Source organism: Tripterygium wilfordii, chromosome 15 (assembly GCF_013401445.1).
Source record: "Tripterygium wilfordii isolate XIE 37 chromosome 15, ASM1340144v1, whole genome shotgun sequence".
In the NCBI taxonomy this organism is placed as follows: domain Eukaryota; kingdom Viridiplantae; phylum Streptophyta; class Magnoliopsida; order Celastrales; family Celastraceae; genus Tripterygium; species Tripterygium wilfordii.
The window spans coordinates 11,531,350-11,545,892 of NC_052246.1; the positions used below are offsets into that span (position 1 = coordinate 11,531,350).

Genomic DNA, 14,543 nt, shown 5'->3' on the forward strand with positions numbered 1-14,543 from the left:
AGAAAACGAGATTCGTTCTCAATTTGTGGAGATCTCCACGTCTTTCCTAAATCCGTCATAACACGATTCAGTTTGTTACTTCCGCCTTGTCAGTAAGGTAAGTCCAATTGAACATCCGATACATCTCTAAAGCTCAAAGTCATTGTCTTGAAGTAGTCTCTTCATCATCATCGAAGGAATTAATAGGCATTTCTCTCAGTCTCCAGCATATTGGAAGTTCATCCTCTGGTCGGATACATGTCAATGGCGTTCCTTTAAGAGCTTGGTGAATCTAAAAGATGAATCAAGTATAAATCTCAAATGGGTTTCATTATTCATGATTAGGGGCGGAGCCAGGAATTGATCATGAGGTGGGCTGACGCATTTTGGCAGAGGTTCGGGGGCAGCTCGCCCGAATTTTTTTTTTTAGGGTATTTTACAACAATACAACTTATTAAAATGATATTATGGATGAAAATTCATCTCAATGTTTGATATCATAAAGTAACCCAATAGTTTAACATAAATACATATTAAAATTGATGAAAATTAATTAAAAACCATGTAAGATACAACTAGAACACGTAAGTATTGTTATGTATTATTGTTTAATATAAATAATAATAGAATGAAAGTTACTATTATTATGTATCATTCATTACTATTAGGTAATAAAGCATCATAGTCTAAAGATACAAACATATATATATATATATACACACTTACTAGAAAATACACATAAAAGATATATACAAACATATATATATAGTGTATATATAAGTATATATGTGTATATATATATATATAGTAATGTATATATGTAGTATATACATGTTGTAGGATATATATATGTAGTATATATATGTGTGTATATATATATATATGCTGTATATATATATCCTACCACATATATATGTAGTATTGGGGTGTGGGGGTTACCGGAAATCTTGTTTGGTCTTACCACATCAATTGTGTGGTGGTAGGCTCTTTGATTTAAGTAGGATAAGGCGCATCCACTGTCGAAACTGAATTCAAGTCCCCTCATTTGGTGACATCTCCTTGAGACCTCTCTCGCTGCAACTCCATAATGTCAATATGCCGGCAAACTTCAAGGTCCCAAGATTGAAGAATTATGAGGGAAAACTAATCGCTTTGATCACGTCATGGGTTTCAAATCCATGATGCAGTTTCGGGAGCAACTGGGGCAGCACTATGTAAATCCTTCATGGCCTCTCTAACAGGAGTAGCCAGGATATGACTTTTAGGACAACCTTGCCACACAGTTCGTTAGCTTTGGAGGCTTGTCTGACAAGTTTGTGCTCCACTTTGCCAGTGCCAAGAATCCAATAAGACTAATCTTCACGAGACGAATTGATCAGGACAGCTCCTTAAATCTTGGTTCTGTAAGAATTGGTCAAGTTTGACAAATGACAAGGCATAGAGTCCACAAGGTAGGTATTGATGTCTCTAGTCCATATTTGTACGATAACGTGGCATGGTTCGAGAAAATGCTTTAGATCCCATAATAATCAAAAGCTTCAACACACACACCACCTTCATTTATCTCCAAGTGTGTGGTTGTGAGAATACTGATTAGTACCACAATAATGGATTTTTCGACAAACCAGGAACATATTTCTGGATCCTTCATGAATAATGAAGGAGATCATAGATACAATCATACAAATACTGGAAAGATCCTTCAAACTCTCATTATTTAGACAACTCCATTACAAATCTCAAGTAAACAGATAAACTCACAAAACTTGACTGCTTAAATCATTAAACAAAGGCGCACACACAGACACAGACACAAAGAACATGTCACCCACTCTGTCTCTACCAATTTCCCAAGCTTTTATTGGCAAGCCTCAGGATCATGTAAAAGAAACCCATCAACCCAAAAGCACAAACAGAGAAAACCCATGTCAGCAAACACCAAAAGATGTCAAGCTTAGCAAAAGAAAGCTACTAAGCTCCACTGCATTAGGCCTTCTAGGGGCAGGGGTCTCTGTAGCTAAGCCTGCAAGAGCTGAGCCAGAGTCTCCAATTGCATCCACTTCTAGCAGAATGTCATACTCAAGTTTCTTGCGGTACTTAGATGAAGGTGTTGTAAGGAAAGTAGACCTATTTGAGAATGGGACGGTTGCGATCGCTGAGATATACAATCCTGCTCTTGACAAGATCCAGAGAGTCAAAATACAGCTACCTGGATTGCCACAAGAGTTGCTGAGGAGAATGAAGGATAAAAATGTGGATTTTGCAGCTCATCCAGCGGAGATCAATTGGGGTGCTGCAATAAATGACTTGTTAGGGAATTTCGCTCTTCCGCTGATTTTTCTTGGCTCTTTGTTGCTTAGGACATCATCCACCAACTCTCCTGGAGGTCCCAACTTACCCTTTGGACTTGGCAGGTATAATATAATGCAGTTCCAACTCTAGAACATATCATACATGCTATCATATCCTATTTAAACAAGATTAAATAGTTCATCTTTAGCTTAGATATGATGACTGCTATGTATGCTTATGTATGTTCATGTAAAAACAGGAGCAAAGCCAAATTTCAGATGGAACCTAACACTGGCGTGACATTTGATGATGTTGCTGGAGTGGATGAAGCAAAGCAAGATTTTCAGGAGATAGTTGAGTTCTTAAAAACTCCAGAGAAGTTTACTGCAGTTGGTGCAAGAATTCCGAAAGGAGTGTTATTAGTAGGGCCACCGGGGACTGGAAAGACACTGCTGGCTAAGGCAATTCCAGGGGAAGCAGGGGTTCCATTCTTTTCATTGTCAGGATCAGAGTTCATTGAGATGTTTGTGGGTGTTGGGGCTTCAAGAGTGAGAGATCTTTTCAACAAGGCAAAGGCAAACTCACCGTGCTTGGTATTCATTGATGAAATTGATGCTGTAGGGAGGCAGAGAGGAACAGGAATTGGAGGAGGCAATGATGAAAGAGAGCAAACATTGAACCAATTATTAACTGAAATGGATGGTTTTTACAGGGAATACAGGCGTCATTGTTATTGCTGCTACAAATCGGCCGGAAATTCTCGATGCTGCTTTGCTGAGGCCTGGAAGATTTGATAGGCAGGTAACATGATGTTCTCAAAATTTCTAAATTTGTATACTTCATTTGAAGCCAGTAAGATAATATGGCACGACAACTGAAAGCTAGCTATTTCTGTTCCTTGAATAGGTTACTGTCGGATTACCGGATATAAGAGGGAGGGAAGAGATACTAAAGGTGCATAGCAACAACAAGAAGCTTGATAAGGATGTTTCTCTTAGTGTTATTGCCATGAGGACTCCTGGATTCAGTGGTGCAGATTTGGCAAATCTCATGAATGAAGCGGCCATCCTTGCTGGTAGGAGAGGCAAAGACAGGATCACCCTGCAAGAAATGGATGACTCAATTGATCGAATTGTGGCTGGAATGGAAGGAACCAAGATGACAGATGGAAAGAATAAAATTCTGGTTGCTTATCATGAAATTGGACATGCTATTTGTGCGTAAGTATTCATCAAATCACCGACTTAATGTTACTAAAATATATATGATATTTCATTGGAGACCGTAAGAAGGAAATGTGAACTTACTTACATAGATCCTACTTGGTACTTGCAGGACATTGACTCCGGGGCATGACCTTGTACAAAAAGTAACTCTGATCCCCAGAGGCCAAGCTAGAGGAATTACATGGTTCTTACCAGGTGAAGATCCATCTCTAGTCTCCAAGCGACAATTATTCGCAAAGATAGTTGGTGGGCTAGGAGGCAGGGCAGCAGAGGAAGTGATTTTTGGTGAACCAGAAATCACCACTGGTGCAGCTGGAGACTTGCAACAAATTACTCAGATAGCTAGACAGGTTTGTTTCAAAGACACTAGATTGGATCATAATGAAAGTAAAACCTCAAGTTTCAGTGTTAATCAAATCTCTTTTCCTTACAGATGGTAACAACATTTGGAATGTCGGAGATTGGACCGCTGGCACTAGTTGATCCAGCCGTGCAAAGTGGTGATGTGGTATTAAGGATGCTTGCAAGGAACAACATGTCTGAAAAACTTGCTGAAGACATTGATAGATCAGTAAGAAATATAATAGAAAGTGCACATGAAATTGCAAAGGAACATATAAGAAACAACCGGGAGGCAGTCGATAAACTCGTGGAGGTGCTGCTGGAGAAGGAGACCCTAGCAGGAGATGAATTCAGAGCAATATTATCAGAGTTTACTAATATACCTACAGAGAATGTAAATAGAACCTCTATTCGGGAAATGATCACGGCTTAGGTAGTCCCACAGGCCACAGATATATGCAGTGTTAGAAACATAGTATGGTTATACAGAATAAATGTATTAACATGGATCAAGATGCAGAACTTACATGATACATCGTTAAATATCACTTGTCAAGAAACTGAAACACAAAATGGAAGTTAGAATCAAGGTCAAAACTTGAAGATTTGTTCAGGTAATTGAGAGAAATGCCAAGCATTACTTACCCAATCTCAGTTCTTCAAATATGCATGAATATATACATAAAGAGTGAACCATCACCTGCTTTATTAGACCCAACGAATGCATTTGAGACAAGAAACCAATTGAACCCCTTTAAAACGAAATTCTTCTTGTTCCTGTTCCTATCTTTGTCGATTTTTTCATGCTTGGGAGTATAAAAATAAAAAAGGTTGAGCTGTTGATTTTAGAGATGGCGGAGACATTTTTGTGAAAGAGGAGAAATTTATCAATTTTAATTCATTTACATAATATAAATGTGAAGAAAATGAATGAATTATTTTTTTACTTGTTTTAAAGTGAATGATTTCTTGTTTATGCCTCTTGTTTATGCCGTTGGAGTCATTGATTCCATCAATTAGTAATTACAAGCAATTGCTCGCCTAGGGCTCGGCATCGGGCTGGGTCGGCCCTACTTTTTTGGGCCCAGACCCGGTTTAGTTCTTTGGGCCTCGGGCCGGGCTCGGGCAGGCTCCAACTGAGAATATGAGGCCCAGACCCATAAAGCTCTGGTCGGGCTCTCACGGTCCGTCACTATTCATCCTCTTTGAAAATTATAAAGTTAAATTGTTCATCATAGGATTCGAACTCAGAACTTGGGACTTTTAGATAGGAGAGTAATGAACTGACCAACAAACCAAAGCTACTTTCATGTTATACTTGTCAACTAATTAAATTATTATCTTTACATACCCCTGTTATATTTTTAACACAATTAAATAATTTTAGTTTTACTTAATGAGTATTGATTTTAAATTTTATATTATACACATCTATAGTTCTAAATAGTTTAATTTTATACTTATTTTATAAAATCTTAGGGTCTTAAGATTTTATCAACATTTATGAGTAGATGGTCATATTATGGCTTTAGGGTTAGTGCTTAGGTTTAGGGTTTAGGATTTAAGATATTTAGGGTTTAGGGTTTAGGGTCTTTAGGGTTAAGGGTTTAGGGCCTTTAGGGTTTTGGGGTTTAGGGTTTTGGGGTTTAGAGTTTTGGGCCTTTAGGGTCTTGGAGATTAAATTCGCTCGGGGCGGGTCGGATCGGGGCGGGGACAAATTGTCATCCCTGCTTACAATTGATTAATGTCATAATTGTACTTTAATTTTTATACAATTGAACAATATTTTATAGAGGGTGAAATATATACGTATTATGTGTATATATACACATACATTGCAATAATATATATATATACACACATATATATTATATATTATATATATACACAAATACGTATATACACATAACTGTCTGTGTATTTATATATATATGTATGTGTGTGTATGTATATATATATATATATGTAAATATATACATATTATATACATATAAAAATAAATAATGTCGAGTTTGGATCGGGCTCGGGCCAAAATTGGCCCAAGGTATCGGGCTTCCGGCCTGGCCCGGCCCTAAAAATGGAGTCCAGGCCCGCCCAAGGGGTCGGGCCGGGCTGCCCAGGCTCGGTCTACTTTCGGCCCAGGCCGGGTTCGGGCCGTCGGGCCTAGGCCCGTGGGCCAAATGGTGAGCCCTACCTACGCCCTTGAGTTGACAAGGCTCCTAATTTTTTCCATCCAAATGTAATTTTTAATGTTAAGAACGAAATTATTCCTCTTGTTTCATCTTTGTTGTTTTTTCATGCTTGGGAGTATAAAAATAAAACATCCTTACTATTCCAATTAATGGCTCGGGTGGTGTGTAAAGTGAATCGTTTATTATTTATGCCGTTGGAGTCATTAAATCCTCATTCAAAAAGTTCATAATATTACATGAAGACAAGTTCATTGTCGGCCAAGTAATAAAAAACCTACCTACCTACATCTTTCCATATGAATTAATGTATATTTATTGATTATTTATAGGAACAATAGCACTTGACACCTCTTGAATAATCGATTGGAAACAATTTACTCCCTTGAACCACCATCGAAAAATGGAAAAATAATTCCCTTTCAATTTTGAGGTTGAAAACAAAGACTCATCCATTGTTTAAAATTAATGAAATATTGAATGTGATTAAGGTGCATATATGTAAATATAAGAAAATAGATGCATATATGTAAATATAAGAAAAGAGTAAATGTAAATAATTTTTGAGAAAAAAAAAAGAATTTCATTAATGAATATCAACTTCTACAAAAAGGTGTAATCGAATGAGGACATTCCTCCAAGAAATAGACATCTTCTAAAGAAGAATTAGCTAATCGAGCTAAATTATGCGCCAGACAATTGGCAGAACGCTTAGCATGAACAAACAAGCACCTATGGAAACTTTGTGCTTTAGCCTGAATGTAAATAATTTTAATTCAGAATATTCTTGTTTCCTTTAACCAAATAAACCCATTATTCTTGTGTTTTTTTTTTCTAGAAATTCATAATATGGATAAATTAAACAATAATACAGCTAATTATTTAAGGGCGTGGTCGACTAATTATTAGTTGGAAATGAATTTTTTTATGTTAAAAATTTCAAGTTCATTTTTTCAATGCCTTTGTGTGCATTTCCAAACGTGTGTTTGTTTTTGTTTTTTATTTTTTGAAATAACATTGAAAAAATTTGCTTCTCATTAGAATCGAACCTTAGACACACATATGTCTAATTCAGTCGATTGTCAACTGAGTCGCCACCACTCGTTGGTCCAAATGTGTGTTTGTGGACTCATGGCTAATACACCATGTTTTTCAAGTGATCAAGTTCAATTTATTTTCTTCTTTCTTTTCTGCATTTTTGTTGATAGGATTATTTTGATAAAAAAATTTGCATATATATAATATATTCCAACATCGATTTCATCGGGAGACAACCAATTATAATTTTTCATAGAAAATATTTTAAGCGCCAACAAATTTTTATTTTAAGCGCCACAAAACGACATTATTCAATGTATAACTTTTGACATATATGGTTTTGCCAAATTTATTAAGAAAGCCACACGCATATTCTTATTGGAGGTAGTAGAAACCCAAGACACTGTGATGAAGATTGATTAGCACAATCCGCTCGAGCAAAAGAGACTTTCATTTCTTCGTAGTTAAACTCCACGTGAAAGTTCACTTGTGCCGTGTTTCCAAAAATTGACAACTCATCATTCCGATCAATCATCAGACAATGCATATCTTTATACTGTTCAAATATGTTTTTGGGTTTTAAACGGACGTCTGCACCACCTCTGAAATGAAATGTAATATCAGGAAAGTTAATATCAGAGGATTGTTGTTTGTAGCACAGGTTGAAAATTCTTCCAGGGGACTGTCAACTGGATTAATACCAATCACGTCTTTGATATGTTTTACAAGATCATCGTATATGCTTGAATGCAAAAATGTCATCGTAGTTCCAGAATCTATAACAATATCAACTGGACTTTGTGGCGACTTTCTTTCCTTATTTTCAACCGTAACACCATCAAGACTAACAAAGTATATATAGAGTTTAATATTTTATTTACTTTGGGTTTTACCGCTTGTTTTAGATGTACTTGGAGGCAAACAGTAGGAGAATATGTTTTGAATATAATTTTTCAGTTGAAAAATAAGAGAGAGTTCTCCACTTCCAAGGCCAATCATACCTTGTACGCCTCTTGCATACCGACCGTTGATAAAGTTACTACAACCAAACACTATAGGGATAGTGAAGCAACCGGCATAAAAAACAATGAAGTCGCCACCAATTGAATTTTAGGATGCAATTGGACATCCATTTTGGTCTACGAGAAAAGTGGGTAAGGAGGTCTATTGAGCATGGGGAAAGTGTTAGGCACCCCACAACTCCCGAAAATGGTTACCTTCAAAACTGTTTTCCTATTTGGCTCTACTTTGTTTTGAGGAATGATTGTATGTCCCAAATGTTTTAATGAGTTTTCCATATGCCCGGAAAATCATGTATTATCAAATGGGTGGAAATGTTCCATTAATGTTAGACCAAGATTTGATTTTAAAAATCTTATTTTTATGGGTTTTGATAAAAAAGAAGGAAAAAGGGTGCACGGGATCACTATGGTCATTCCCGACTTTGCCAAAAATGTTTAATAAAGGACTCCACTTGAAGTGGTTTTTAATAAAAAAGAGGGTGCACGGGATCATTACGGCCATTCCCGGTTTGGCCAAAAATATTTAATAGGAAACTCCACTTGGAGTGGTTTTTTAATAAAAAAGAAGGTGCACGAGATCACTATGGCCATTCCCGGCTTGGCAAAAAATGCTTAATAAAAGACTCCACTTGAAGTGGCTTTTAATAAAAAAGGAAGGTGCACGGGATCACTATGGCCATTCCCGGCTTGGCCAAAAATGTTTAACTTGGTCGTCCATATCGGAGTGGGTTTTGATGTTTTTGATGATTTGGAAAAAAGACTATTTAGATAGGAACATTGGAATGAGTTTTGATGGTTTTGGAGAAGAGATTTTTGAGAACTTGGTTGATGCACCAAAAAGGCCCACAATCAATGAAAAAGGTTCAATTCAAGCCTTACTCGCAATTATATTCTTCATGAGAAAAGAAATAATCCATTTAAGGCCCATCGGACTGGCCAAATATCTTTAAACCTCCTTTTGGGTCCTTAAATAAATTCTCCTAATCCCTAAAAACATATTCGCTTTCCGGGTCCACGAAATCCAAATGTTTTGGATGAATGCCAATAGAACCCCAATATCTTGAAGGCTCATTGGTATTCAAAGAAAACATAACGGTTCCGTAAATTAATCTTGGTGTGTTTATTAAAGTGAGACGGCTTGGATTAATTCTAATGATTAACGCGTTGCATTTATTTTCATGGCATTCAAACAATCGTAGCATACATCTAAACATCATGGCATAGTGTGAGAAATCAAAGTCCTAAGCATGCATTCTAATGCAATCATCATTCACAAAATCAATTCCTAATGTCTATATGATTCTAGCACCCTAAAATATCATGTATACACTTTTCACTATTTTCACTACACTATTACAAAGTTTACACTTTACAATAATGTACAAAACTAAAAAATAATAAAAAATAAATATAAATATAATACAAATATAACTCATCAAGGTCAATGCTCAAATCCAACACAATTCCTCCATGTATGTCTTTTAGCCCAAGTCCTCTAAGTTGCCCTTCGGCCCAAGTGGGATCAAGCCCGGTTCAAGCCCAACATCAAACACAAAAATAATGGGGTCAAATGGGTACTCAAATGCCATAGAAATTCAAATTAAATTAAGCATACATACCCATATACATAATAAACATATAGACACACATATACAAACATACAAACAGGTATATATACAAGCACATATACCACATACACCCTGCATGTATACATACGCACTGTACTGCACACATACACACACACCCTGCACACATATACACACACCCTGCACACATATACACACACACTATATATATATACACACCATATACTGTGTATATATATATATATATATATATATATATATATATATATAGATATATACACTACATAAAATGCAAGGGCACGAATACAGCGAACAAATCCAATATACAAAATATACAGAAACCACATACATGGATACAGGAGGAAGAGTCTTAAATATGGGCAAAATCTCAATCATTCATCACATAGAACAAACATGACAAACATGAAATGGAAACAAAGGCCATGAACTTGAAGAAACTCAGAAAATGAATCTGCAATAGAAACAGAAACAGAGCCGAGGAAATGGAATCCAAAGAATCAAAGTGTATATGAGATATTACCTTCTTAGAGCAATAGAAAGTCCTCCTTTTCTTAGAATCAAAGTTTTCCTTGAGTGACGGAAGACTCTCTCCGCAACTCTCCCTTGATTTTGGCTTTTCTTTCTCACACGGTTTGCTCCCCTGGTTTTCTCTCTTTTTCTTTGACTCTCTCTTGCTGTCTTCTTTTCCCTCGGCTGCCTTGCTCTCTCTCTTTCTCTCCTCTGTTTTTTTCTTTCTTTGTTTCCCGATTTCCCCTCTTCACTCTCTCTCTATTTTTTCTTCCTTCCCTTGTGCGGCTGCCTTTTTTTTCCTTTCAAAAATGCTGCCTTTCTTTTATACTAAGAGAGAATGAGACCCCCTCTCTCCTAAAACCCTAGTTCTTTCAATTTGTCCCTTTTGCCCTTACTTTTTCTTTCCTTTTAATCAAGGTGGCTATTCTTTTTGGTCTTTTCCACTTTTATTTTTTTTTAATTTATTTTTATTCTCTAGATATTTTCTAGGGTTTTGCTTTTGATAATTGGGCCAAAACTTAAGAATTGGGCCTTAAATTTTGAATTTATGAATCTACGAGCTTTTAAGCAAAGACACAAGTTTGGACTTCATTTTCCTTCCTTTAATTTTTATTTTGGTTTTCATATTTTAAAATTTTCTATTTTTCTATTTTTTGGGCCGGACGAAAACCGGGTATTACAGATAGTAAGCTCTTCATCGGCAGTAGATTTCATGTGGAAATTGTCTCTGCTTAGGACCCCAGATGTATGTGGCCCGTCTCCATAAAGATAAGAATAGTCACACACTCCTTGTGCCCCAATTTCATGGTGTCGTAGAGCTCTACAAAAACTTGTATGAAAAGAAACTTCTTTATATGTAGAAGATCTCGTCGGTTTATATATTGGTTCTTCTTTTCCAAAACATTTCTCACAAGTTTTACATTGTACCCATACAAGGCTACTTCCTGTGCTTATCGAAGCCAGGACTTCAACTTTTGGGGATCCAAGAGGTAATTTCGTGAGATATGAACCTTTAATTGGAGTTACTTTTGAAATGAAGTCTTTTCTATTGTTATGAATGAAAGCTTTGAAGAGATTGACTCGAGTACGAGAATCAAGAATAGCCTTTTCTAAGAGCTTTGATGGAGTTATAGAACTATTATAAAGTGAAGATATTTTTGAATCACGATGAAAAAGATCGAAACTGAAACTATTACTTTTGTGTTCAGCAGAAGATTGAATCAATAGATCGAACGAAAAGAGAACCAGAATAAAGATGATCGAGTTATGCATACTGCCTACTAAATAATTTGGAAGGAAGAGGGTGGATTGTATGATACTAAATAATTTGGATGGAAGAGGGAGGATTGTATGAGATGATCTTTACTGGTGTTATGCCATAAATATATATACACACATAGCAACGGTTATTTTTCTTGCTTTTAGTGTACACTGTCGATTACTCCATGGCTACGTTCCAAAACCACGTATGTTTGTCTAATTGTCTTAGCTGTCACACAACTAAGGCATTTTACTTGGGCCTAAGTACCATTATGTGAGACGGTCTAAGAGTAATAAATCCGTGCGGGGTCGATGTATTCACGGGAACTGAATAATAGACAATATTAGTTTGTGATGAGTTGGATGGATTTTTTGACATTTAGTGAACAGAAGTTACATACAAAGAACTCTTGTTCTTTGTTACTCAAACTATTTTTTTTTTAGTTTAAAAACAATAAAATGCCTTATACATTGTCGACACATTTATCCAACCAACTTTATTTACATAACATACATGCGAAGACAACTTTTATTTAATTAAGTTATTGTGTAAACAGTTGGAGTTCATTGATTCTATCATTGGAAGAAAAAAAAAATCATTTTCCGCATAATTATAAAAAAAAAAAGAGGGCAAAAGAGTATTTTTCATCCGTCAATTATTGGTTGGGTTTCATTTTCGTCCCTTAGCTTCTTTTTTTCCCTTTTTCGTCCCCCAACTATGAGAAAGTACCACGTCTATCCCTCGAATAAATCCGGCCATTGAAAAATCCTACGTGGCATCATATTATTCTTCAGATCAGGTTTTTCTCAACCTCAATCTCACTTAAAAGGATGAAAATGATACTTTTCAATAGTTAAGGGACGCAAATGGGAGAATAAAAAGCTTAAGGACAAAAATGAAACTGGTCCCATAGTTGAGGGACGAAAAATATCTTTTTGCCAAAAAAAAACAATCTGGCTATTTTCGTATTGGTCAAATCATACAAAACAAACGACAAAAAGGTATTTTTTTATCCCTCAATTATTGGTCAAGTTTCATTTTTGTCCTTTAACTTTTTTTTCTCCCCTTTTCGTCCCCCAATTATGAGAAAGTTCCTCGTTTGTCTCTCGAATAAATCTGGCGCCGGAAAAATCCAACTTGGTATCCTATTGTTCGTTGATCATATTTCTCCGACGTGTCATATAGGTGTCACGTAAGCATTTTTCGACCTTAATCTCACTTGAAGGACGAAAATGGTACTTTCCAATAGTTGAAGGACAAAAATGAGAGAAAAAAAACTTAAGGACTAAAATAAAACTCACCCCATAATTGAGGGATGAAAAGTACATTTCTTCCCAAAACAAACCCTCCTAGCTTTTTCCGGATGAAAACGCTTGGATGCATATCTTTCTTATTGAGATAATCGCGTGGTGTTTAGACCGACTCTCTCTCAAAACATCTTGGTAAATGACAACATCTCTTTCTTGTTCAATTTTCTTTTTAATATTTATCCAAAGAGAACATCAATAGGTAGAGTGGATCCGAAAAGACCACACAAAGGATGATTCCTGGGAATGCTACAGGAATGTCTTTGAGGTAGCATCCCATTTGGCAAAAAATTCACCCAGGCACTCTGATGCCTGCTAATCTTCTTTGAAATAGACCAGCTCTTGAGTCTGTCCAGTTTGTTACGAGTCTCCTCAATCAGATTTTCTATCGCCCAATGAGACACCAAGTCAGCCTGAATAACTGCATTAACAACAATTAATGCATCTCTCTTAAATCGCACCTCGTTCTTCTCCTTGCAGCTACAAGAGCGAGAAGCAGTTGAAAGATTCAGAAACCTTCACCTCCTGAGACTTTCCTGTCTGATGTATTGGCTTCTCTCTTTATTAGTCCACAACCCTTCATTTCGTGACTTGATGTTGAGGAGAAAAAAAGTTCATATATATTCCCGAATGCTCCTTTCAGCAGAGATCCACAATTATTTATCACTTGTTATATATAGGTGAACAAATATAAAAGGAAGCAGGGGGATTTTACATAAATTTATTTAACTGTCAGAAGTTGCTAGAGTTCATGAATGGGAAGATGTTTAGGATCCAAGCAAGCTTGACATAGTTATCAAAAGAAACTTCAATAACTGTTATCAGAATTTCAACTGCAAATAATCTAGAAATGGATGGATATTGTTCAACATCAATTTGTAGCTCAAATTTACTGCATGCATCTTGATTGGGTGGTGACTAATGGGTAGGAGTGTAGGAAGCTCGAATAAGTTCTACGAAAAGTACACTGAGAGAATGAGATGGTTTGATGTTCTCAATCATGAAAGAACTTTTATCTTTACATTATAAAGATCCTGTTTTTGGTTCATTTCTTGCTACCATTTTAGTTGTTTATTTCTGGTTCAATCTTTAGCAAGCAAGGATCAAGTCCTAGCATTCTTTGCACTTGAAAATTAGTGACCATTTGAAAATTGCTGATAGAAATAATTAGTGATGATCTATTTCTGACCAAATTACAGGTTGTGGGGGTGTTGGTATATTTTTCATTTTTAACAGCTTGACTTTGCTGAAAGATTCTTTGCACTTGCAAGTTGAGAAACGTAAAGCCTTGTTATATTATATGTATCTTGTAAAATCCCTTCCATGTCCAGAGACATCTCATCTTGCTGGTAGATTAGGCCAAGGCATGATCTCCCTGCAAGAAGTTGATGATTCATTTGATCGAATTGAGGCTGTAAATGGAGGACATTGGCATTGCAGTTCTCGGAATGCTTCAGGCTATGGGGCTGCATTGCAGTTGTCGGAAACCCATCCAATGCGAAGATTGACAATATCATAAATCACCAACTTATCCTGCATTGAAATGGCTAAAAACAAGAAGATGATGAAGAACACCATTAAGTCAGAGTTCGATTCAGTAATTTCCTTTTTCTGGTTTCTTTCATTCTTAGAATCTCTTACCCCCGATCACATTTGCATTTCTCAAGCCCATTTGGTTCCCATTTAAGATCCCCAAGCATATTTTTTCCTGCAGTGAAAGATGTTGGGGATTATAGATGGAAAGTAGCTAGATAGTATGAGTTTGTGCTG

At 36.3% G+C, this 14,543-nt stretch overlaps 1 protein-coding gene across 1 annotated transcript; it reads left to right on the forward strand.

Annotated features, from left to right (window-relative positions):
• The first annotated feature begins 1,675 nt into the window (after window positions 1-1,675).
• On the forward strand, window positions 1,676-4,297 carry LOC120017265 (ATP-dependent zinc metalloprotease FTSH 6, chloroplastic). Its single transcript, XM_038870431.1, is given in 6 exon segments — window positions 1,676-2,393; window positions 2,531-2,975; window positions 2,977-3,072; window positions 3,178-3,491; window positions 3,607-3,847; window positions 3,931-4,297. Coding segments are annotated over 6 exon segments (2,031 nt in total). The 5' UTR covers window positions 1,676-1,800; the 3' UTR covers window positions 4,273-4,297.
• The last annotated feature ends 10,246 nt before the right edge of the window (window positions 4,298-14,543 follow it).